Source organism: Pteronotus mesoamericanus, unplaced genomic scaffold (assembly GCF_021234165.1).
Source record: "Pteronotus mesoamericanus isolate MK-2021 breed Mesoamerican mustached bat unplaced genomic scaffold, CSHL_Meso_final scaffold_165, whole genome shotgun sequence".
Classification (NCBI taxonomy): domain Eukaryota; kingdom Metazoa; phylum Chordata; class Mammalia; order Chiroptera; family Mormoopidae; genus Pteronotus; species Pteronotus mesoamericanus.
The window spans coordinates 4370017-4384075 of record NW_026555307.1 but is presented as its reverse complement, the minus strand read 5'-3'; the positions used below and the strand labels follow the sequence as shown (position 1 = coordinate 4384075).

The 14059-nt window shown below is 38.9% G+C and overlaps 2 protein-coding genes across 2 annotated transcripts in view; one reads left to right on the top strand and one right to left on the bottom strand.

Moving 5' to 3' along the window:
- RPL13 (ribosomal protein L13) overlaps nucleotides 1-14059 on the bottom strand; it is a 241807-nt gene that overhangs the window by 696 nt on the left and 227052 nt on the right. The gene's annotated exons all lie outside the window — the stretch shown is intronic.
- Nucleotides 1-14059, top strand: part of CEP89 (centrosomal protein 89) — an 83407-nt gene that overhangs the window by 64755 nt on the left and 4593 nt on the right. Inside the window, 1 exon segment of the mRNA XM_054588974.1 lies at nucleotides 3116-3205. Coding sequence (XP_054444949.1) covers nucleotides 3116-3205 — 90 coding nt within the window.

The window sequence follows — 14059 nt, the reverse complement described above, 5'->3', positions numbered from 1 at the left end:
TAGTCCATTTAACTAAGTAGGAACAGTAGTCTTCAGGTGTTTATTACACATATAGTGAACTTCAGTTCGTAAACTTAATTTGTTCTGGAAAACTGTTCAAGAAGTTATTCGTTCGAAAACCAAATCTCCTTTATTTGTTACCTGAGAGATGTGTGACTGATCATACAGGCATCAGCATGAAAGAGTTGTTGGGTTGAGAAACGAGAACCTATATTTTATTGGAAAACCGACATCTTTCTGTGAACAACTTGGTCAAGAACTGAACTGTTCGAGAACAAAGACGTTTGAGAATAGAGAATGACTGTATAGACACACTTTTATATTCTCTCTGCAAAGCTGAGTTAATATATTCCCTGTTTGAAGATGAAACATAAGAATCATAGGTTAAAAAGAGTTCATCCTAAGAACATAGTTTAAAGGGCAGTGATATTCATCCCAGGTTGTTTCTAATAGCGCTAGTCCAAGGAAGGGCAGTGAGTAAATTATTGGTGGTCCTAGATGAGGCTCTATCCAGCCAGCAAGAGTGATACCGTAGACACGATCCTTGGCATCTCCACGTTAATTTTAACATGTCTACAACAGATTGTGCAGTGAGAGAAGATAGATGCTATGCCAAGCCATATACTTTGAGAAAAGTCTGATAGGATTTACCACAAAAATGTTACAGTGAGTTAGATATTCAAGTGGTGGAATTACAAGAGATCTTTTAAAAATCATGGTAGAATTAAGAGAAATTTTTAAAGATTTTATTTATTTATTTTTAGAGTGAGGAGAAGGGAGGGAGAAAGAGAAGGAGAGAAACATCAGTGTGAGAGAGAACATCGATCAGTTGCTTCTTGTACACGCCCCTACCAGGGACTGAACTTGCAACCCAGGCATGTGACCAGGAATTGAATGGGTGACCTTTTGCTTTGTTGGGCAATATCCAACCAACTGAGCCACACCAGTCAGGACAAGAAATTTTTAAAAATTGTTTTATTTATCTGTATTTTATGATTTTTCTACATTGAACACATATTGTTTTACATGCATTTAAACATGTTTATTTAAGCAATGTTGGTAGTGTAGGGTCAGAAGTTGAATGGATGTCATTACAAAAGACACCTGAGGACTTTCTTAGAGAGTCAGAAATTGGCAAACTTGGTAGTAACTCAGCCCTTCTCCAGGTAAATGAGGTGTGGAGAGCCTGTCAGGAGGTGTCACAGGCTTATTCCCATTTGCTACAAAGATAGTAAGTTCCTCCATGGGAAAATGCACATAGGTTTTAGTTATTGTTTATATAAGAAATATAAACAGTATCCAACTCTTGGGGAGGAAATGTTGATCTTCACTGTGACAGAGAAGTGCTAATTTAGCCAGTCTTGAGATACCATTTCATACTTTTATTAATGTTAGAAAAAAATTTAATTATAATTGTCGCTGGTAGAGTATGGTAAGTCTAGTTATACAATACCGGTGATTTCTGAGTTTTTCCCCATGTCTTTTAGAAGCTATTTGACAGCATGGGAGGAGCCTTAAAAGCAGGCAGACCTCCTGACCCAGTAGTTCCTCTCCTGAGAAGTCACTGTCACAGCCCAAGTGCTCAACTCCGGCATTCTCTGAAGCAGTGCGGAGCCCCTTCTGCTCTGCCTCCTGGGCTTACCCACTGGTAGATCAACAGGCACAGAGCTTGTCGAAAACCAGAAACTGTCAAACAAACCCATTCATCTATTGCACATTCTTCAGGACCCAGCTGCCACGGGTCATTGCCACTGTAAAGACAAAGCCATCTTGTTTGCAGGGCAGGACACACAGGATGCAGGCCCACGTGGGCCAGAGAGCATCCCAGGCTTCCATGATGAAATTAAGGTCTTCCCTAACCCTCAGGCTGTCCCCCTTTGTGAGCCCCCTCCTATTTGTGAGCCCGGGATAGAAATATAAGCGGATTGCAGGGCCGAGGTCGGGGGGACATAAGGGGGATGAATGGTAATGGAAAGAAATACAATTTAAAAATTAAATAAATAAATAAATGAAATATAAATGGAGGCCACATACTGTGTGTTCAAATACTTAGAAGTTACAGATTATGACTGTTAATGAAATGTGTTTTCTTCTCCTGTCCTGACCTTTGTTATTGTGGCCTGAAAGCCAGGCCTGAGTTTAGAGTCCCCAGACTCCTCAGACATGGGGACGCTGCTCTCATCCCGCCCTGACCCACCCACAATAAAGACACTGCTGTCCCCTTGGCCCTGTAGGGTCCTTCCCCTTGGTGCCCCAAGGCCAGCCCCAGTAGTAGGGGTTCAGGGGTGGTACTGGCTGCCTCCTCGTTGTCCTGGGACTGTGGGCCATGCGCCCCCACCTTACCTCTTTGTGGCCCCTTGAGCCTTGAGAGCCCCTTGTGTCTTAATTCATTGCTTTCGGCACCTTAATTTCTGATCCTGCCTTTTGGGTGGGTTTTTTATGTGACTTGTGGCAAGTTACTGAACTGTCGTCTTATTTTTCCTTTATGATAATCAAATTGCCACTACTAGCCTACTTTAGGAGGGATGCTCACTTTTACTATTTTTTTTTACCATTTGAAATAGTCAACTTACAGTGTATAGTCGTTTATGCCACATATAGATATTAATCTAAATAATTTAGCTTCAAATGACATCCATCTTAAATTAAATTACTGCCTGTCATATTTGTTTGAAAAACAGCATTGTGCATTCATATTAAGTTATCTTAATTTTGTAATTATTCAAATAAATTAAGTTAAAGTTTATTTGTATCTTGGCACTCATTCCTTGGATATGATTGAAGGAATGCTATATTCCATAAAAATAGAGAAACACGCTAGAAGCCCTTACAGCCTCTCCCATTCCCCTTGTCCTGGGGGCACAGGTCTCCCATTTGTGCGCAGGAGGGACCCAGCTGCTATACCAGGGCTTGCCCCTCCTCAGCTGTTGGCCCAAGTCCTACCCTCACATGGAGTGGGAATCCAGGTAGGGGCAAGAGTGGGTGGGCCAAGACAAGTGGCAAAATGGCGATCATTTGTGAGTACTCGTAATATTCTTTCAGAAGAATTTTTTATTCTTCTAATTTTTCTGTTAAACTGAGAGCCCATTATTTTTCTTTTCATCTTTCCCCTTAGGCCAAATGTTTAGAAAGTGAAAAACATGGAGTTCTTAACAAAATTGTAAAAGGCAATATTCGCATGGGAAGGTTAGAGGAAAAAATCAAGGTAAGTGGTTATTGAGTCTTTAAGATTCCTTTTTCAAATGGGAACAGAGACTTACTGGATGCAGATTCCCATGTTTAAGAAAGTGATACATTTTTCATGTATCTAATGCTAATCATTCAGAGAGTAAAGCATTACAGGGTTTTGCTGGCAGAAATAGCACCTACCTCTCTGGAAGTAGCGTCCTCCCACATGTTAAATAAACTTCGCTTCATCTGCACAATAAGATATAAGGAAGATGCTTTTTAAAAAATGCAGGAAAATCTCCAGCCTATGTCCTTAAGTTAATGCCCAGGCTTTATGAGCAAACGTAGTTCATTTGTTGGTTCAATTAGACAGCAGCATTGACCTGCTCCTCTCTGGTTTAGTCCCGATTGCACCCTGCAGCTTCTCTGCCCGAGAAAGCCATTCTCATTGTACCGACTCTCCCCGTGGCCAGTCCTCACCTGACCATTCTCCTCCCCATCATCCGCATTCTGACTGCCAGTCTCTCAGTATGCATCCTCAGCCTTATCAGCCACACCGGTTTCTCTTGGGCATGGGTAGCGAGAGGACCAGCAGGCTAGAGGCCTGGGTGGAGAGCAAGGAGCCTTGTGGGTTTTGAAGAGGAAGGTACTCTGAGGGCATAGAGTTCCAAGCATGGGGAATAAGATCTAGGACCTTTGGGCTTAAGAGCATGTATTCAGGATAATGATTAAAAGGGTCTGATAAGTAGATAAATACTTAAAATTTGTTTGATGTGTTGGAAAATTAACAAACCAAGAAAAGTAAATCAAAACATTGGCTGGCTGTATGTGCATACTCATAGTATTGGGTGAATTTTATATATATATATATATATATATATATATATATATACTATAATTATATAATTATATGTATAATTGTGTATATATACACCAATATAAATAAATAAATTTTATATATATATATAATTGTATGTTGTGAGGTTGTATTATTTTAGGGGACATAAGGTTTAGTCCTGAATTATTTAACTTTTAAAAAGTTAAACAAAATTTAACTTAAAACTGTGTCCTAATGTAATGAATGGATTTTATTTTTCCTATGTTTCATAAACATTGAGTGAAAGAAGCTTAACACCAATAAGTGTCTATACTATGACTGCATTTATATGAAATTTAAAACAGGCAAAATTAAACTTTAGTGCAACATAGACTACAAAACTAGAAGTGAAAAGTAAGGGAAGGATTATAACAAAAATAAGATTAATGATTATATCTAAGGGATTGGGACACTTGGGGACTTCTAAGTCTGATACTGATAATATTCTGCTAATGTTCTATATATTAACTTGGATGATAGTTATATGGTGTTTGCTTTGTTATTATTAATTAAATTGTTCATATATATATTTTATAATTTTCCCCCCAAACATCAACATGTCACCTTACCAATGAGGCATACTTTGATTATTTAAAATTGTTAATCATCCATTCTTTCACACTCCTGATCCTCATTATCTAGCTTTATTGTTTCTTCCAAAGACAAAATCACCTTCGAACAAATTATGTAATTTATTATGTTTATTGTATATTGTCTCTCTCCTCTGACCAGACTAAAAGCTCAAAAAGGATGGGGATTTTCTTTTTCCTGTTTTTGCGCTGATGTATTCCAAGCGCCTAGAATAGCTTTGGGCTCAAAGTATTCAGTAAATTCAGTAACTATTTGGGAAATTAATTAAATAACGTTTTTTTACAATTTAAAAATTGTAAAAATTATTTAAAAATTCAACAGTATCAAAAACAGCATATAAAACAATATCTCAGCTCTGCATCAGAAAGGCTGGAAGAAATATACCATACTATTAATGATAGGACTCTGCATAGAAGTATTATGAGTAATAATGAGCAGTTATGAGTTTCTTGTTTTTTCTGGTTGGCTTTTATTTCCAAAAGAGAAGGTCCAATCTTCAGAGTGGTTGGCCTTGTCTTGGAAATTCATCTCATTATTGTTCATCTGATTAGGAATGGTAAAAAGGGCCCACCCAACTACTAAGAGAGGAAACCTGTGAGTCAGATCCAGATTGTATAGTGCAGAATCTCTGGGGAAGTGAAGGGACCTATAAAAGTCTTGAGAAAATACAAAGGTAACATCTCACAAAACCCCTGCAAAATATGACTTGTAAAAGTGAGGACATCACCTTGAAAGTCTGAGCTATGATGACATCTAAGAAACTCAGAACTGCAGGTGGAAGCCCTTCTGAACCAGGCTGGGTTCAGAGAGCCAGAGCAGAGGTGACAAAAGAAGTGGTATGTACAGCCGGAAGGCTTCCCTGACCCAACCAACCAGTGCTCCCACCCTCCATGGAACCTCTAGATGGAATCCAGTGCCTTCCATACAAAAATACCTTGAGAAAAAGAAAGAAAAATAGAATAAATTTCCTATATGTGATGAAAATGCATCAAAAAATGTTACCACAAACAGGATAAAAATTGTAATGTATACTCCAAAGTGGATTGAAGGGCAAGCAGGTAGATAGTTAAATAATTAGGTAGGTTGCTAAAACTTAAGAAAGCAGTCAATGCTAGGAAGAAATACCACAAAGCAGAAACACAGTACCCTAACAAGATATGGCCAGACAAAGGAGAACGTGAGATGGAACTTATACAACATGGGAAAGAAATAGAAGGAAAAGATAAATCTTTTCAGAAATGTGAACTAAATTGCAAGGAGAATATATTCATAAAAGCATAATAAGAGACATAAAGGCTAGAGATGAAAAAGGCAAAGACTATGTTTCATGGACTTCCAGTCAAAATGGCAATGTAGGTAAACACAGCTTGCCTCCTTGCACAACCACATCAAAATTACAATTGAACTATAGAACAACCATCATTCAGAACCATCAGAAATCGGACTGAATAAAAGTCCTACAGCTATGGAATTAAAGAATAAACTATATCAAGACTGGTAGGAGGGGCAAGAATGCAGAATGGGCTGGTCCCATGCCCATGTATGGCAGATAAAAATCAGGAAAGATATCTCAGGAAAGAAGGGGCCCAGCCCCAACCAGGCTCCCCCAGCCCAGGGTTCCACTGCCAGGAAATTAAGCCTCCATAACTTATGACTCTAAAATCCAGTAGGGATTGAGTCTATGGAAGACAGAAACTGCTAGAGTCTCTGGCAATTCCTCTTAAACGGCCCATGCACAATTTAACTCAGACTCATCCCCTTTGAGCTTAAGCATTTGGGCAGCAGATAGCAGATTAAAAGGCATCAGAGTCATACATGGAAGAACTGAATTGTCTGGTATCAGAGCGAGAGCTGAGAGACCGCTTTCTCCCAGATAGAAGTACTGGCAGAGGCCATTGTTCCTTTTCTGAACCTTCCCCCCATAGAGCCACAGAGCCAGCAGGCAAGAATATCTGAGACTCCATCAACCTGGCTCACACTGTTTGCCCTGCCCTGGTGATTCCCTGAGGCACTGCTCCAGCCAACTTTTGGGCCAACCCAAGCTTTTTCCAGTGGCTTTTCCATATGAATGGCTTGTCTTGGCCCATGCTTCAGATTTTCCTAAATTCTCTCAAAAAATAGCATCTGGCCTCGGCGAGCCCCATACCTCTCATTAACTTGCCTCAGGCCTGGACTGGCAGCAGTCAGCCTTGGTGGCCTCAACTCCAGTTCCTCAACTTCAGGTGGCACCTCCAAACCCAGCACAAGTAGCAGCCATCTGAGATTGCTTTGTAGCTCATGCTGTGTGACCATGACAGAACACAGTTGGTGTCAGACCTTGGCCAACAGCAATTAAGGCCCGACTGTAACAAGAGGGTGTACACAGCCCATGAGGTGGCTGCACCCTGAATACCCAGCTTGGGTAATAGAGGAAGCTGTGCCACTGGACTCTACAGGACGCCTACTACAATTGGGCCAATTCTCAAAGCCTGGGAACATAGCAGCTCTACCTAACACTTAGAAACAAACACAGGGAGGCTGCCAAAATGAGGAGACAAAGAAACATGGCCCAAATGAAAGAACAGAACAAAGCTGCAGGAAAAGAACTAAACAAAATGGAGACAAGCAATCTACAAGATGCAGAGTTCAAAACACTGGTTATAAGGGTGCTTGAGGAGCTTAGTGAGGATCTCAACTGGAAAAAAATATCTAGTCAGAAAGGAAGGATACACTAATTGAAATAAAGAACAATTTACAGAGAATCAACAGTAAAGTGGGTGAAGCCAAGAATCAAATCAACGATGTGATACATAAGGAAGCAAAAACCAAACATTCAGAACAGCAAGAAGAAAAAAGAATCCAAAAAAAATGAAGATAATGTAAGTAGCCTCTGGGACAACTTCAAGCACACCAACATTCACATCATGGTTGTGCTGGAAGGGGAAGAGAAAGAGCAAAAAAAAATGGAAGCCTATTTGAAAAAATAATGATAAAAAACTTCCCTAAATTGGTGAAAGATATAGACATACAAGTCCAGGAAACAGAGAGATCCCCAAACAAGATGAATCCAAAGAGGCCCACACTAAGACACATCATAATTAAAATGCTAAAGGTTGAAGACAAAGAGAATCTTAAAACTAGCAAAGAAAAGCAGTTAGTTACCTACAGGGGAGCTCCCATAAGACTGTCAGCTCATTTCTGAAAAGAAACTTTTCAGGCCAGAAGGGACTGGCAAAATATACTCAAAGTGCTGAAAAGTGAAGACCTACCACCAACATTACTCTACCCAACAAAGCTATCATTTAGAATTGAAGGGCAAATAAAGAGCTTCCCAGACTAGGAAAAGCTAAAGGAGTTTATCACTACCAAACCAGTATTACATAAAATGTTAAAGGATCTTCTTTAAGAAGAAAAAAAGCAAATATATGAACAATAAATATCAATAAGTACATATCTATAAACAATTGATTCTAAAAAACAAAATTAGCAAAACAGCAGAACAGAATCAGATACAGAGAACATTTTGATAGTTGCCAGATGGTAGGGCAGTTGGAGTGTTGGGTGAAAAAAGTGAAAGGATTAGGAAGTACTAATCTGTAGTTACAGAGTAGTCATGGGACTATAAAGTAAAGAATATAGGAAATAGAATAGCCAAAGAACACATATGCATGCCCCGTGGACATGGACAACAGTGTGGGGATTGTCTGAGGGACTGGGTGCACTAGCTAGAGGGGGCAAAGAGGGGAAATTGGGGAAACTGTAATAGCATAAATAAAAAAATATATTGTAAAAAATAAAGTTAAATTTTAAGAATTAAAAAAAGAAAAAAGGCAAAGACAAGAACGTAGAAATAGGAATGTAAAAATAAATTCAGCAGAAAGTGATAAAGATCCAATATCCCTTTTGTTAGAAAGAGGAAACCAAGTAACAGAGCTTATTCTCCTCTAAACCATAATTCATAAAAACTTTTTCTGAGATAAAAGACTTGAATCTAACATATAGAAAAGGCACATTACATGCTTAGGACAAACTGACCCAGATGGACCCAGAAGATTAACATCAAGACCTATGACTTTAAGATGAAGAAAGAATACCTTAGACACCCCCAAAAAGACCAAAGGCCTAAGGAAAAAAAAAACACGTTTGCATCACACTGTTCAGTAGCAACATTGAATGCCAGAAAATAGTGGATGCCATCTGGTAGACATTCAAGGAAAGAGGGTACGAGCCAAGGATATCTCCATCCAAGCTGCTCCTCCAACAGTTTTGACCATGTAAGAACATTGTCCTAAGGATCAGTCAACCTGCGTTTATCCAGTCAAGAAATGATTGGGCAGGCTTTGGAAAAGTATTAATAGTGAGAATATATTTAACTGGGAACTGAGACTTAAAGCAGGGATGACTGGTAGAATAGAATGTAAATGTTCTCTGACAATGTAGAAATAATACAACCAAAGAAAAAATGATAGGTGAAGGGGGAAGGCAGGTAGAAAGTAGAATATACTTGCTGATTGCTTCATATGTAATAACCTGAGGAAAAGCATATCATTTAAAGCTGAAAAATCAAGTAATAAGAACTTAAGCATATTTAAGTAGGGGAAGAGTGAAGAAAAGGTTATGAGCTAGTATATTACTTTGGATAGGGAATCAGTGGATAGCATCAAAAGTGAGGGGACTACAGAGGTATAGTATGAAGGCGTAAGAACATAAGAATAAAAGTAACCACAAGAATCAAGAGGTTCATTCCTAAATAGACATACAACAGCACAAAAGAGCCAAGAAAGGCTACACTAAAGTGTTTTTTAAAGTTTGTAGAAAAAATAATAAGACATAAAATAAAATTGAAACCAAACAGATCTGCTATAAATAAATATAAAAGAGCTTAATTTACCCATTAAAAGAAAACAGTTTTTTTAAAGATTTTATTGTAAAGCAAAAACACTATTCCATGCTAGAGCCAAGAGATAGTCTGAAACAAAGTGTTTCACAAAGCTTAAAAATAAAAGGATGAATGAAGAAAATCCAGATTTATGCAAACAGAAAGAAAACAAGGTTGTAATCTTTATAACTGCCAAGATAGAATTCAGGCCAAAAGCAGTAAATGGAACAAAAAGGAAAAAAAAGGAAGAACCTTCATAATGCTAAAGACTGCAATGAATATGTAGTGGTTATGAACGTTTATATGCTAAATAACAAAGCAGCACATTTATAAAGTATAAACTACAGGAGATGATACAAAGAACTTCATAATGTTAGGAATATTAATCTTCCTCTATTGGGCCAAGGCAGATCAAGAGATTAAACAAAAGTAACTACAGATATAAAAGATTTAACAGCACAATCTGTAAAGTTGATTTATGTATATATGTACACAGACCTGTCACAAAAATTAATTATAAATTGGGTTAAAAAAACTCTCAATAAACCTATAACATAGAAATAAGGCAGACATTTACTGATCAAAAATGTGAAAAACAGAAATTAGTAAATAAAATTAGAAAGCCAAAATTTTGAAAAAGAAAAGTTTTGCGTTTCACCTGGAAATGCAAAAGCTATACAGTAAACAAACTCTTGGGTCAAAGGGGATGTTTACACTGGATTTCATGATTTTTTTTTTTACTTTGACTTCAAATTTTAAAATTTTGAGTATACAGCATTGTATTAGTTCAGGTGGACAATACAGTGATTCAACATTTATATATCTTACAATATGATCACCACATTAAGTTTAGTACTGCGGAAACTTATAACAATATTACTGACTATGTTCCCTTCACTTTTTTTAACACCTGTCCCCACACACACACCCAAATGCCTGGCGAACATCTCTTTGGTTTCTGTTTCTGAGTCCCTTTTGTTTTGTTTGTTCTTTTTTTTTTTTTTTTAATTTCACATATATAACAGTCTATTTTAAGCTGATGGGTGTTAAATTCAAATGTATTATAACAGCACTACATTTTTACTCCCCTTCCATTCTTTATGTTTTGGACATCATATTTTCTTGTTTTCTGTATCTGCTATCTATTGTAGTTATAGTTAAATTTGTTTTTTAACTTCCATATTATCTTTTTAAGTGGTTGGTTCACTGTGTTTATTATATATTTGCTTGTACCGTAAGAATTTTTCTTTCCTGTAAAAGATGACCCTTTAACATTTCTTGTAAAGTTGGTTTAGGGGTGGTGAATTTCTTTACTTTTTTGCATGCCTGGGAAACTCTCCTTCAATTCTGAATGATAACCTTGCCAGGTACAGTATTCTAGGCCATTTGGTTCCTTTCTTTTAGCACTGTAAATATTTTCCTGCCACTTCCTTCTGGCCTGTAAAGTTGCTTCCGAGAAATCGCTGATAACTTAATAGGGTTTCCCTGGTATGTGACTTGTTTCCTTTTTGATGCCTTGTCTCTTATCCTTAACTTTTGCCATTTTAATCACAGTATGTCTTGCTGTGGGCCTCTGCGTTCATCTTCTTTGGAACCCTGTGCTTCCTGGACCTGAAAGTCTGTTTCCTTTACAAGATTGGAAACATTTTCAGCTATTACTTATTTAAATATACTTTCTTTTTAAAAATACACTTTACTGATTATGTTATTACAGTTGTCCCAGTTTTTTCCCCTCTCGCCCCCTCTACTCTGTACCCTTATTCCTTCCAGCAATCCCCACCTTAGTTTATGACTGTGAGTTGTGCATATAAATTCTTCAGCTTCTCCATTTCCTATACTGTTCTTAACATTCCCCTGTCTATTTTGTGCCTACCAAATACGCTTTTTAATCCCTTCACCTTTTCCTCCATTCTTCCCTTCTCCCTTCCCAGGTGATAACCCTCCAAATGATCTCCATTCCTATGATTCTGTTCCTGTTTTGGTTGTTGGTTTAGTTTGTTTTTGTAGATTCAGTTGTTGATAATTGTGAGTTTGTTGCCATTTTAATGTTCATAGTTTTGGTCTTCTTTTTTTTGGTAAGTCCTTTTAACATTTCATGCAATAATGACTTGGTGACAATGAACTCCTTTAACTTTACCTTGTCTGAGAAGCACTTTATCTGCCCTTCCATTGTAAATGACAGCTTTGCTGGGTCGAGTAATCTTGGTTTGTAGGTCTTTGCTTTTCATCACTTTGAACACTTCTTGCCAGTCCCTTCTTGCCTGCAAGGTTTCTTTTGAGAAATCAGCTGATACTCCTTTGTAGGAGTTCCCATAACTGCTTTTCTCTTAACTCTTTTAAGATTCTTTCTTTGTCTTCAACCTTTGGCATTTTAATGTGTCTTAATGATGTGTCTTGGTGTGGTCCTTTCTGGGCCCAAATTGTTTGGGACTCTGTGCTTCCTGGACTAGTATGTCTATTTCCTCCACCAAATTAAGGAAGTTTTCTTTCATTTTTTTTTTCCAAATAAGTTTTCAATTTCTTGCTCTTCCTCTTCTCCTTCTGGTACTCCTATGATTCCAATGTTGGTACATTTGGAGATGTCCACGAGGCTCCTTATGCTATCCTCATTTTTTTTTTAATTCTTTTTCCTTCTTGCTGTTCTGGTTGAATGCTTATGTCTTCCTTATGTTCTAAATCATTGATTTGAATCCCAGCTTCATCCCCTCCTCTGTTGGTTCCCAGTAGATTTTTCTTTATTTCACTTAGTGTGACGTTCATTGCTGCCTGGGTCTTTTTAATGCTGTTGAAATACTCGATGAGTTCTTTGAGTATTCTGATCACCAGTGTTTTGAACTCTGCATGTGATAGGTTGCTTATCTCCATTTCATTTAGTTCTTTTCCTGGAGTTTTGTTCTATTCTTTCATTTGGGCCATATTTCTTTGTCTCCTCAACTTGGCAGCCTCCCTGTGTTTGTTTCTGTGTGTTAGGTAGAGCTGCTTTGACTCCCTGTCTTAGTAGCATGGCCTAGTGTAGAAAGGGCACCTGTAAATTGTGGGACAGAGCCTTAGGTAATCGCCAGAGCAGGGCAACCCGCTTTACCGCTTTGTGGCTCCCTTGGCGGGGGGTGGGGGAGCGGCGGGGGAATTGGAGAGGGAACAGCATCACTGCCTGGCTTCTGGAGGTTTGCCTAGCGCTCCCCGTTTCCAGTCACTTCATTTACTCCCCATATGCGGCTGGTGCCCTTTCAGCTGTTTCCTGGGTGCTGATCCCAGAGGGCATGGGTATGTGTAAGTTCTAAGTCCACGTGGGCCCTCTAAGCAGAGTATCCTGAAAATCCAGCAGTTCCTTCGGCCACCCCATCCCCCACTGATTTTTACAGCCAGAAGTTACGGGGATTTATCTTCCTGGCACTGGAACCTTCATCTGTGCAGTCTGGCCTGGGGCTGGGATTGCCCTCTCCCAAGGTATCCCTCCCGATTTTTATCCACCACACGTGAAGGTGGGACTGCCCATTCCACTGCTGCTGCCTCTCTGCACCATGCCGCATCTCCACACCTCTCCACCGGTCGGTCTCCACCCCTCCTACCCATCTGGATGAATGTGGCTTCTTTAAGTCCTTGGTTGTTGCCATTCCATACAGCTCAACTTTCTGATGGTTCTGGGTGTTATTTGTTTTGAGGCCTAGCTGTAATTCTTTCTATGGTTGTGTGAGGAGACAAAGTGTGTTACCTATGCCTTCATGCTGACCGGAAGGCACAAATATAGTTTCTGCCCCTTTCTCTCATTGTTCTCCTTCTGGAATCCCTATAATGTGGATGTTAGAACATTTAATGTTGTCTCAGAGGTCTCTTATAACCAATTCTATCCTCATTTTTTAAAATTCTTTTTTCATCTTGCTGTTCTGATTGGGTGATTTCCACTATTCTGTCTACTAGGTTGCTAATCTGTTCTTTCTTACTAACTAATCTTATTTCAGTTCCTTCTAATGTATTCTTCATCTCCGATTGGTTCTTTATTACATTCTCTAACCCTTTATTGAAGTGCTCTCTGCATTTCTCTATTCTACTCTCAAGTTTGTTGAGCACCCTTATGATCATGTCTTTGAATTCTTTATCAGGCAAATGAGTTATCTCCATTTCATAAGAGTTTTCTCTAAATTTTATTTTTATTGTTCCTTCATTTGGGACAGATTCTTTTATCTCCCCGTTTTGTTTGACTTTCTGTGTTTTTTCCTATGAGTTTGATGAAATGGCTTTTTCTCCCAATCTGTGTGACAGATGTTTCTGAAGGGCAGTCGTAGTCACGGCAGGCCCATGCAGTGCCTGGTGGCCAGAAGGAGTGGATTCCTGCAGGGCAACCTGGTGTACGAGTGCTCCCTTGCCCTTCTGCTATGGGCACAGCTGTCCAGCGTGGGTTGTGCTGCCCAATACCTGTGCAGTGTGCCCTGTTGCTTTAATTGTGTCTTGCCTGAACTTGATCCACATGCACATGCAGGAGCTCCCTACTATTTTCACCTTCTCTGAATAGGACAGCCTTGCGTACAGGCATTCTAGCATGTCGCTGGTTTCACACTCTGAGCAGG